Below are 11,260 nucleotides of genomic sequence, written 5' to 3' on the forward strand. Positions count from 1 at the left end.
TGGGGATTAGGGCCATCCTCTGCTCACAAACAGTTTTTCAAAAAATATCATGCTGGGGAATTGATTGGTTTGTTTTGCAGTAACTAACTCATAGCTCAGCATAATTAGGCAATAAATTTGCTGCAGGCTAGTGGAGAAGGGAGGGCACCGTGTGACCTGCACAGCCTCTTACTTTAGTGTTCTCGCTTGCATACGTGCAGATTAATCAAATGGGTTGAGATGATTCCCCCTTCCCACTCCTGCTACCCTTTGCTTAATGAGAATGACAAGGAAATTAGACAAAATTGGACTTTTTAAATTCTGAGACACTTTCAATTGAATCTTAAGACAAGTACAGTAGTTTCAGGGGAAAAAAAAACTTGTAATACTTTGACTATAAATGGCATTGTACAAATAAATGGCATCAAATTAACTAAATGCAGTTAGCTGAAGTGAAGGCTGTAATGGTGGAAAAATTGATGTAAAGTGAAATGGCTCAGTAGGATCTGACATTGAAAGGAGGTTAAAAGCTATGTTAGCCAGAGACTGACAAAATCTAAAAGGCATGCATAAGTAAAGCTCTAATTAAGACAATGAAGACAGAGTTCCTGACCTGGCACTGCAATAATATTCTGAAAATGAGAGCTATCTGCACTTTGCCATCAAGGATTATAGAGAGAGAACCTGTCTTCAATCAGCAGATGAAGAAATTATATTCTTCAAATGAGATTTTGGTGTTTCCACTGTGCCCTGCTAGTACAGAAAACTTATTTGTTCCATGAGCTGTAGCTTTAGTAAATCTTAAAGGCTGCCCCTTTTTCTTCTACTGCACTTTCAGTATTTTCCAAAATTCTCGTTGGAGTCTAAGGGCACCTTCACTTGCCAGGTTTGTGACCTGCCTGCCAGCAGGCACAGAGTGAGTGGGGTGGGTGTGAACACAGACCATGAGCAGCCTGAATGGCACTCATGTCCCAAACAAACCCTCAGCTGCACAACAAGGCCACCCTGTGTATTGGGAAAACCACAGTGAGCAACTCCCAGGCACATCTTTCTCTCAGACATGTGTGTAAAGCTGAAAAAATACACAGAGCTAATCTTCAACAACAATTGCTTGTAGATGGCAGGATACACTGCATGTCACTTCAAATTATATATCTTGTGATGAAATCTGGCCAGTGGTAGGTCTTCCAACTCAGACAGCCATCCTAATGCTGTGATTATTTTCCTTTTTTCCTCCCTCTGGATTTCCCCATTCTTTGATGAGATTTGCACATTGTGCTGCTCTGCACAGAAGTGAAGTTAGTTGGAAAGAATGTATAGACATAAGCATTCCTGCTCAAGAAGCTGGACAAGATGCTACTGCAGAAAGACAGGGGGGGGAAAAAAGCTTAAATTTTTTTACAATATAACATCATCTTCTATACAATTCTTCAACATACATATTGGGCTGGATACCTCTTCTGCTCACAGAAAGATCCAAACAAAAGAAAACACCCTTGTCTCATGTAGGAAGAAGTGTGTTCCTTTCTTATTTTTTAGGTCTAGGCTCTGGGTTTAACCCACTCCTCTTATTCCTGGTTCCCTTCTCACTACTCTGTCCTTCTTATGCTTACCAGAGTAGCAATGCTCAGATTCCTGTCTTTATTGGTGCAGGACTATATCATTGCAATCCAATTATACACTATTCACACGAAATTCAAGGATATTATGTATAGGCAAAGACCAATGCTGCCAAAATACGACCCTTCCAAAACAACTTTTGCCTCTTTTTACTTTTCTTTCCTTTGAGTGTTGGTATAAACAGAGATATGTACACTTATTTCAGCAATACTCAAGAAATAGTATTTTTTATTATTACTTTTATCCTTCCTACTCTCAATAAGATGATGTCAATAAACGCTGACTCCATCCTTTTGTGTGAGTGCATTGCACATGCAATCTGTTCTTACACATGCCAGGATTAACTTCATGTTTTTCCACCATGACTCTCTGCAAAGACACTGTTCAAAAGCTGACTGGAATGGATGTGTGGCTGATGTAATTCAGAAGCACATCTCTATAGTCAGTACCTTACTTAGCAATTTTCTGTTACCAAACTAATCACACTCCCACATGCTTCTCTCTCAGTGTGATTGAGAAAGTAAGTTTCCAAGTTAAGGGTATTAGGTGTTCAGATTTCAACGAGTATGAATCCATTATGCCCCTGAGAAAGCTATAATCAGCTATATAATATATTATAAGCTATAATCTTACTCTTTCAGGAAAAAGGCTCATAAATGTATAGAGCCCAACATACTGTTACAAAAATCAAGGGCATAATTCTGACACCATCTGTGACAATGGTCAGCCTCTATTTGGGAACATGCTTTAAATCTCATTTCCTGATCTCTGGCCATGGCTGTTCAAAGCCATTTCACCCTTCTCAGTGTTCTTCCCATTCTAGTCTTGCCCCTTGAGCACAGATTACTTCAAACAGAATTTTGTTTTAATAACTCTTTGCACAATTAACATAGAGCAGGCCCTAGGGATTTCTCTCTACACTGCTGAACCAGGGATGGCTGTTTTCAGGAGGTGCACACTGACTAATGGAGCACATAATGCTGTCTCACCAAACATGCTTGTGCCCCCTTCCCTTAACAAAACAAATGCCTTGTGTGTTTCATGTGATGAGCATGTTGTTAGGCTTCACCCTTGGCACAAAATATCCCAGTGAACAGCAGAGGAGATGGCCAGAGGAAAGGGAAGAATAACAAAATTGCTTGGGTTGGACAGGACCTTTAAAGATCATTTAGTCCAACCTCCCTGCAGTGACCAGGGACATCTTCAAGCCTGACCTTGAATGTTTCTGGAGATAGCGTGCCTTCTTCCTCTCTGGGCAACCTGCGTCAATGATTCAACACCCACCAAATTTCTTCCTTATATCTTGTCTGAATCTACTCTCTTTAGTTTAAAACAATTACCCTTTAGGCTGTCACTATGGGTCCTATTAAAAAGTTTGTCTGTCCTCATCTTTGTTGTAAGTCCTCTTTAGTGGCTGAAAGGCTGCAGTGAGGTCTCCCCAGAGCCTCCTCTTCTCCATGCTGAATAACCCCAACTCTCAGCCTGTCCTCAGAGGACAGGTGCTCCAGCCCTCTGATCAGCTTTGTGGTCCTCTTCTGAAAGCATATCAGCTTTCCTAGAGCTCCCAAAACAATGCACTCTGACTCTCGTTTGTGATGTTTGACCCATAAGCATGGAAAGAAAGCAAAAGATACGGGGTGGTCAGGGATTCTTATGTTGACAAAGAAAATTAAAGCTGGTGGCTATTCTTAACACAGTTCTTCTGTCACAGTAGGAGATGGCAATTTCCTTTACTCCCAAGCTGATGAGAGCCAGAAAGGCAAAGTGGCCCGGCTGCTGAGCCCCGTGATTTACTCGCAGAACTCTGCCCACTGCATGACCTTCTGGTACCACATGTCGGGCGCGCACGTCGGCACCCTCAGGATCAAACTGCGCTACCAGAAGCCCGATGAGTACGACCAGGTGCTGTGGACCCTGAGCGGGCACCAGGCAAACTACTGGAAGGAGGGACGTGTTCTTCTTCACAAGTCTGTGAAACACTACCAGGTGAGCTGGGCCGTTCCCCACTGAGCTACCACGGCCAAGGCCAGCAACACCTTGCTGGTTGTGTTTTACACACCACAGTAAAAGATGTCACTGAAGGATTTATGTAGACAATATTACACCTAGAGATGAGCTACGCTTGCTGTGACTAATAATAGTGAAATATTTCATGGTATCTCAGATTACTGCGATACAAACACTTTCTTATCACAGGCCAAATAAATACTTTATATATAATTTATCATCAGTCACAAAACTGCCTCTTTGCCACAGTTTTGCTGATGCAAAAGTCTTTCATAAAGTCCTGTCAGTACATAATTTACATTTGCCTATATAAGTTCATAAAGGCAATGCAGATTTTCAGGCCACGATTGAAGCACAAAGTGTGACCTCAAGTGAAGATGTGTGTTAACAACTAATTAAGAAATCTTGACTGCTGTAGTTGTATGCTAAAATGAAAACAATGTGAACTCTATCTTGTTTTTCCAGGTGGTTATTGAGGGAGAAATTGGAAAAGGAACCGGAGGAATTGCTGTGGATGATATTAAAATTGACAATCACGTAGCACAAGAGGATTGCCGAAGTAAGTGTGACTATAAGAACACAGAGTCTCCTCCAAAATATTTATTTTGTTTTGATAGCTGATTTTATCTGTGAGAAAGGGATAGATAATTATTAGCTATGTTTCCACTGAAAATATCCTGATTCAGCCCACAGCTTTATTCATTGCAGTGCCGCTGGTGTCACCTTGGTATAGCAGCAGTTTGGATCAGAATTGGCATCCTACTGACAGGGGTCACAGCATATTCACAATTTCATGTCTCTCCCTGTATTTCATATTGCTGCCCTCTTTAAATTTCTCTGCTTTTCCTGTTGCAGGACCCTGTTTTACCTAATGCACAAAATCCAATTTTATTTCTTCACCCTTTTTAGATGACTTACTACAAAGCCTTCTTAATTTTTCCTAAAGGGCCATATCAAACCCTTACAGAATAAGCAGATAGGGTGAAAAGGCCCCTGCTCTGTCCTCTGCTGTCCTGTCCTTCTGAGTTTGCTGTGGCTCATTTGCTGTAGTCATCAGTTCCCAGACATGTGGGACACAAAGCAACGTTAGGACATGGCCTTTCCCATATCTGAGCCAGGCTATTCCTGAGATGCTCTTTGAGCCCTTTTATTCCTGGCCGGTCTCGAGTTATTGCAGTCACTGCTGATCATATGCACATTGCGTACTGCACGTAATTTGGCAGCAGCAGCCCCAGATAAACACAAGCAACAGAACACTGTCCTTCATAGCAGAGATGAAACAATTACTTTTATATAAAAGAGGGAATAGAGATGAGAACTCGTAGCATTAAGAAGATAAATTTATTCTGTGTGACTTAACAATACAACTAAGTGCAATAATAGAGGGTGTTCCTCACCTTTTGTAGCTAACATCCTTTTGAGGGTAACATGACAGTCTTCAGCTATGTGGTAATTTCACTGCAGGATGAGGAAACAATCTCTTTTTACCCCGTGGTCCAACCACTGGGTTTATCAAATGCCTCCAGGTTGGCAGTTGGCAGGAAAGGGAGGCAGGACACACTGCTTAGTCCTCCTGCACTGTCCCCAGTGCCAAGAGAGGTGCTGAGACCACAGTGTCTGCATTTAATTGACTCCAGCATGAGAAAGGAAAATAACTCCTTTCCTACCTCCGTGTTTTGGTTGTTCAAACCAAATGTTGAGCAAAGATTTCTGCCTGAGGGAGCTAAACCCAAAAGCCCAGTCTGAAATCCAAACACAAGTGGTCTCACTGCAGCCAGTGAAACTACTCTTGTGATTAACTATGCCTATGCTGATGAAGTGTTATGGAATTGGGCTCCAAAATTGTAAATACAGTGAACGAGATGCTAATTCATCACACTGATTTCTCTTTCCCAGGCATGGAAAACCCCTGCTGATAACTAAAACTGTGCCAAGACTGGGCGGAGGGGAGTTTCTTAATCTTTCTTTTTTTCTCCATTAATTTTCAGAGCCCATTATAATGAGCAGCTCTGTCAAGCCGCCATAATGATGCTCTGACATAGGAAAATCTGCCATACCATTATTGCCAGCATGATAGTCAATCAGTGTTTGTAACCCTAATAATCAATGTCAATTCTTTTGCTTCATTAGAATCAACTGATGTGGAGAATGAAATAGATGAAGAAGAAGACCCAGAAAGTAATCAAACAGGTAAAATTTGCGTTATTTCTTAAAGGGGAATGAATTTTAATGTGTATTTTAATGTGAATTTTTGCATTCTATTTATTTATTTATAGATTTGTTCTCTAACTGCATATTGTATTAAGGCGTTATGATTTTTCTGGAGGAGATGATCAGATTTACATTTATTTGAGGGTTGCAATAGTTTTATTCTTCCATGTCATATGGACTTTTGTCCTTTTTATTATTTTTGCCTATCTCAAACATTTGAAATTTCATATACCTAATTTGTTACATTATATTAATATACATGCAAGCACATTATAGCTCCTCAATATTTTGTTACCTAGAAGGCTTGTCCACTGCTGAAGAAAGCTCTATCATTATATCTTACAATTTATGACTTGCACTGTGCCTCAGTAATTAGGCTCAAAACTCTCAGATTAAATGTTTCACAGACCTGGCTGAAAATGCCATTTTATGACCAGTCTACCAAAGCATTATCATTTCCAATGATGATAACAGTAAATGGATCATTAAATGGATCATAATTGTCATATTGTTCCACTAATAAAATATACTTGCATTTTTCAGGCAATGAGCTTAATTTTTTTTCTGTTACCATCAAAAGGATTGCTATAATTGATTTCAGTGAAAGAGAATGAGTTTGTCCAAAAAGACTTTTTGGCTTTTCCAGTAACAATTACAGGGTTTGCTGCTTTTGGATCATTTTCATAAACTAAAAAAGTTGAGGGAAAACATTATGATACCTAGTGAATATTTTACACAAGAGGGCAGAGTGCTCTTCTGTGTCAGTTCTGCCACTATTTACACTCCAACATCCAATCCTAAAGCCATTGAAGTAGAAATAAAATGGCTGGATATTCCCAACCAATGTCTAAAGTTCTAACCTCTCACTCTGAGCTGAGTAGGAATTGATTAACATTTTTGAGCTATATACTGCAACATGGCAAAATATGATTAAAAGACCTCCTTATTCACTCCCAAGACTCCCACTTAATCCAAGGCAGAACCGCAGCTCTACTAACAGGCATCAGATTTAAAGATTGGAGAACAGTCTGGAAAAAATCCACAGCTATTTGGGCCACATCACAATTTTCAGCTATTTATGACCACCTTGCAGAAGCTAGATTTTAAAACTATGTAAAAAACTTATGTTAAAAAAATTGATGGCCTTCTCAAAATTTCCAATTCATTAAACAAAGTTCTCGCTGGGATCAGTTATGAAAATTTTGCAATTCTTTATTCAATTTCAGGGTTTACACCTCCATACCGTAGCCCAGGTGACGACTATGATGACAACATCTCCAGGAAGCCAGGCAATGTCCTGAAGACCCTAGACCCAATCCTCATTACCATCATAGCCATGAGTGCACTCGGGGTGCTTTTAGGAGCCATCTGTGGAGTTGTGCTGTACTGTGCCTGTTGGCACAACGGGATGTCGGAGAGGAACTTGTCTGCACTGGAGAATTATAACTTTGAACTCGTCGATGGTGTTAAACTGAAAAAAGACAAACTAAACACACAGAATTCATACTCAGAAGCATGAAGGCGTAAAGCAACTGGAGAAGTCAGAAAATCGGGATGGAAGGACATAACTCGGTCGTGCTGGGGAACTGTTGATCTTTTACTGTACAGGCTGAAAAGTGCATTGATGACACTGAGCCAAGCTTTTCTCAGGAGCTTCAATGAGTGTGTAACCGATGAACATGGACAACAATCTGTGTTAACAACCTGAATCATGTACAGTCTGCTTTTTCTGTTGGTTTTATTTGAAATAATCGGATGCTGGTGTTGAGACCAAGTATGATTGACTTATAGTTCATTTTGTCTTTCTTTCTCTCCCTCTCTTTTGTTTTCCTTTAATGGATAATTTCGTTTTTACTGTGCAAAATCCAAGATGCTGTCACAAAATGTATCCAGTGGGGTCCTTTGGATGGACATGCTGTCTATAGCTCAGTGCCCAGAAAATATTGGAGTAACAGCAATTTAGTGGACTTCTGCACCTGTATTTGTGTATAATTGCTCGTGTTGTGCATAGGCAAAGAAGGGTTAGGATGTTTTTGAAAGTACTGCTGCATCAGTACCGATATAGCGTGTCAGCTCTGTTTACGAAGCAATACTGTCAAATTTTATTGATGTTTTTCAGTGTTGTACTAAATTTTGTGCTTGTGAACTCCATAAAAGAGTATGTGCCATCATCAGACACAACTGGTAACCAAGTGTACTGCCTAAAAACTAAACAAAAAAAGTCCTTGGCACTGGCTAGTGTATGTCCTCTCAAGTGCCTTTTTGTTTGTACTGCTTCTCATTGTGTTAACATTAACTACAGCTTCTCTGCAGTTACGCCCTTGTCTTTAATCATATTCTGATGGCTCACTGACTAAAAGAAAAGTATATTTTAGTGTAAGAAAACAGCCTCAGCCAAGGCAAGGGCTAATCAGATTTGACAACCTGGCTTGATTGTTCTGCTTTCTGTATTTCAACTTCATGTCTCTTGACCCTTTTGTATAAAGCTGCAATATCCCCTTTTATTGTTCTTTCATATAGAATGTATTTTCAAATGTAAAATCTCTCTCCCTTTCTCTTCTCCTTCTCTCTCTCTTTGTCTCTCTGAGTAGGTTTCATAAGCATTTGCCATTGCCAAGGAAAGAAAACTTCAGCTTTAACTTGCTGGTAATGGCAAAGGATTTTATTAGAGTTTGTGTTAAAAAATAAGGGAAAATTCTTAACTTTATCCTCCAAAGTCGAACTTTGGGTTTCTTCTTAACAGCATAAAGTGACAGTATCCTTTTTCCTGATGTCATGAAACACATCTTTTTTCCTGAAGAGCTTGCCTGTTAATTACACTGGGGAAAATGCTTCCCTTACAGAAAAGATTGCCTTTAAAACTAGAAACTTTCCTCCTCTTGCCCCTACCTGAACTCGGAGTTCTGTTCTCTCAGTAACCTATTTTCATGCTAATCAATGCTAATTGGGCTTAGGAGTGTGCACTGGGGGCAGAATGAAATCCTGCAATGTATGTAGGGTATGTTCCTACCATCGTGTTATATCCAGTTGTCATTTCATAGCAGGAGGTTTCTGCTTGACCACAAGTGCAGGCAGTGACCAATGCAGTGAACTGAGAACTCAAAGCCGTCAGGAAAATGTGCTTGACAATGATGGGGCAATTTTTTAATATTTTAGGGCAAATACTATTGGTCAAATAATATTCAACAGCCTATGCAGCTGGTCCAACAGGGTAAAAAGAAACAAGAGCATGTTTCCCATGGGGTCCATGCAAGGCAGTGAGAGAGCAGAGGGGTCATTCCCCTCCTGCAGGTGCAAGGGGAGCCCCTGGGTTTCTGCAGTGACCTGCACACAGCACAGCCATAACTGGGGGCAGCATCAGCCTTCCCCTGGGTATCCATCAACCAGCAGAGAAAAACAGTGCAAACGTGGGGAAAGGAACATCCTACCAAGTGCTGAACTCATGGTTTTCCTCATTGAAATTCCTGAGTAGAGTCAGGGAAGTGATTGGGACTTTCTGAGTTAGTCTTTTCCAAAATTGCTTTTGTAGAAGAGCAATAAAATATCCTGTCCAGGATTAGGATTAAAGAAGGGCTAATTCAGCCTTGCATTACTTGGAGCAAAAGAATCCACCCCTATCTATACACCAAATGCTTTGAAGTGTATAATTTCACCAGTATGAACTATAAAATAGAAAAATATGTAGAAAATCCACTAGTAACCCAGAAATGGAAGAAAAAGGAGGGAGACAGTAGGTGAAAATGAGGTTTGAAGTTGAAAATATTTTAAAGGAAGTCCCAATAGAAAAAAAGCATGGAGACTTGCTACTTCAGAGGAGCCCTAAAGGCAATGACTATCCCAAAAACCCAAACACCCACTTCAGGTCATCAAGCCTTAGATTGATGGAAGAGCTACCTCCCCAGCCTCTCAACCTTGGGTCCTCCAAAGGCTGAGACAGTGCACCTAAGGCCTGAACGTTTTGCCTAAAAGTTAGTCTGTGAGTTGTCCCAAGAGACAGACTCACTTTGTCAGAGGAAGGATTTGCATTGGTTTCTAACACTGTAATTTGACCATAATGGCATTGCAGCAGCTAGTTAATTAACCCAAAGAAGAAAAGGATTTTTCAAAACTATTTTCAGCGGACCACCACTGTGTGAGTCAGGAAATAAGGGTCTATTCTCCTTAGCTGAAAAACTTCTAGTCCACTAACTTGACTAAGAGTTACATGCTTATATTGCCTTGAAGAGAAAATCCCACTGGGGAGCCCAGGCCCAAAACCTTTTGAAATATTCCCACTGATTTTCAATAGATTCCGAACCAGCTTTGGGTCTTGATCTATTTGAAAAGAAAAGCTGGTATTTGGTGGGTTTTTTCCTTCTTTTAACATACTGAGAATTGTGAACATAAAAAAATTATCTCCTTTGTGGTCTTCAGACATTACTATGATAATGAGGATCTAGCACTGAAGATTAGATTTCTCTGAAGGTAATAGAATTAAAGTTGTCCTTCAATAAAGGAAAAATGATACTGCAACTTTACATTGAAAAGTATCTTGCACTGATAAATATATTTAAAAAAATTATATGTTTATAAAGTTATTAATTTGTAAAGGCAGTGTTACAAAATGTTCAGTTTATATTGTTTTAGATTGTTTCATAATTTTTAAAGTGTAAAATAACATATTTTTTTCTTTATTGAAAAACTATAAAAATCTTCTGTAGTAAAATGATTTCATTTTACTGGTATATTATTGCTTCATGTTTTGTACCATCATAAAACTTTGTGCAAATTTTTTTTACAGAAATTTTTATTTTCTATGACAATATGACACTTGTAAATTGTTGATTCAAAATGAACAGCGAAGCCTTAACTTTAAATGACATTTGTATTCTCAGACACTGAGTAGCATAAAAAAACCACATAGAACTGAACTGTAATTTAAATTTCCAAACTATGACTACTACATTCCAAAGAAACAGCTGAATTAAACATTTTCATAAAATATCCCATAGCTGATGTATTTTATTATACTAAAATGGATTGGTATTATTAAATGGATGGTTTTATTTAGCATCTTGCAACAAGCACAGTGTTTCAATCACAATTCTATTTGTTAGTAGGCAGCTCTAACAGGCACCTTGTGGGTTTGTTCATTGTTTAGGATAGAAGCATTCACCTTTGCCTGACCCATTCTCTTTCCTTGCTGGAAGACACTCCTGCTTTTTCACCAAACAGCTGGGATTTAAGAGGACAGATTTGCCACCACTGCCCCTGGCCATGGGCTGCCCAGTGTAACACCCTGTGCAGGTGTTACCCCCCTTGGGCAGGGATGGGATTTACTGCCAAGTACTGCCCATTTTTGATGTGTTACTCCACAAAGTCTCTGCTCCTGTATTAAATTTTGCACCAATAAGCTCCCTGCAAATTTCATGGGGAGTCATCAGGATTTACTCAGCCATGGCCA

At 39.7% G+C, this 11,260-nt stretch overlaps 1 protein-coding gene across 2 annotated transcripts in view; it reads left to right on the forward strand.

Annotated features, from left to right (window-relative positions):
- Window positions 1-10,800, forward strand: part of NRP1 (neuropilin 1) — a 114,068-nt gene extending 103,268 nt beyond the window's left edge. For both annotated transcript variants that reach the window (XM_071428688.1, XM_071428689.1), the window contains exons 15-18: window positions 3,314-3,585; window positions 4,072-4,165; window positions 5,737-5,796; window positions 7,044-10,800. In XM_071428688.1, coding sequence (XP_071284789.1) covers window positions 3,314-3,585; window positions 4,072-4,165; window positions 5,737-5,796; window positions 7,044-7,336 — 719 coding nt within the window. In that variant the 3' untranslated portion in view covers window positions 7,337-10,800. The remainder of the gene's footprint in view (window positions 1-3,313; window positions 3,586-4,071; window positions 4,166-5,736; window positions 5,797-7,043) is intronic.
- The last annotated feature ends 460 nt before the right edge of the window (window positions 10,801-11,260 follow it).

Source organism: Agelaius tricolor, unplaced genomic scaffold (genome assembly GCF_023055355.1).
Source record: "Agelaius tricolor isolate 1412-34295 unplaced genomic scaffold, bAgeTri1.0.p SCAF_6, whole genome shotgun sequence".
NCBI lineage: Eukaryota > Metazoa > Chordata > Aves > Passeriformes > Icteridae > Agelaius > Agelaius tricolor.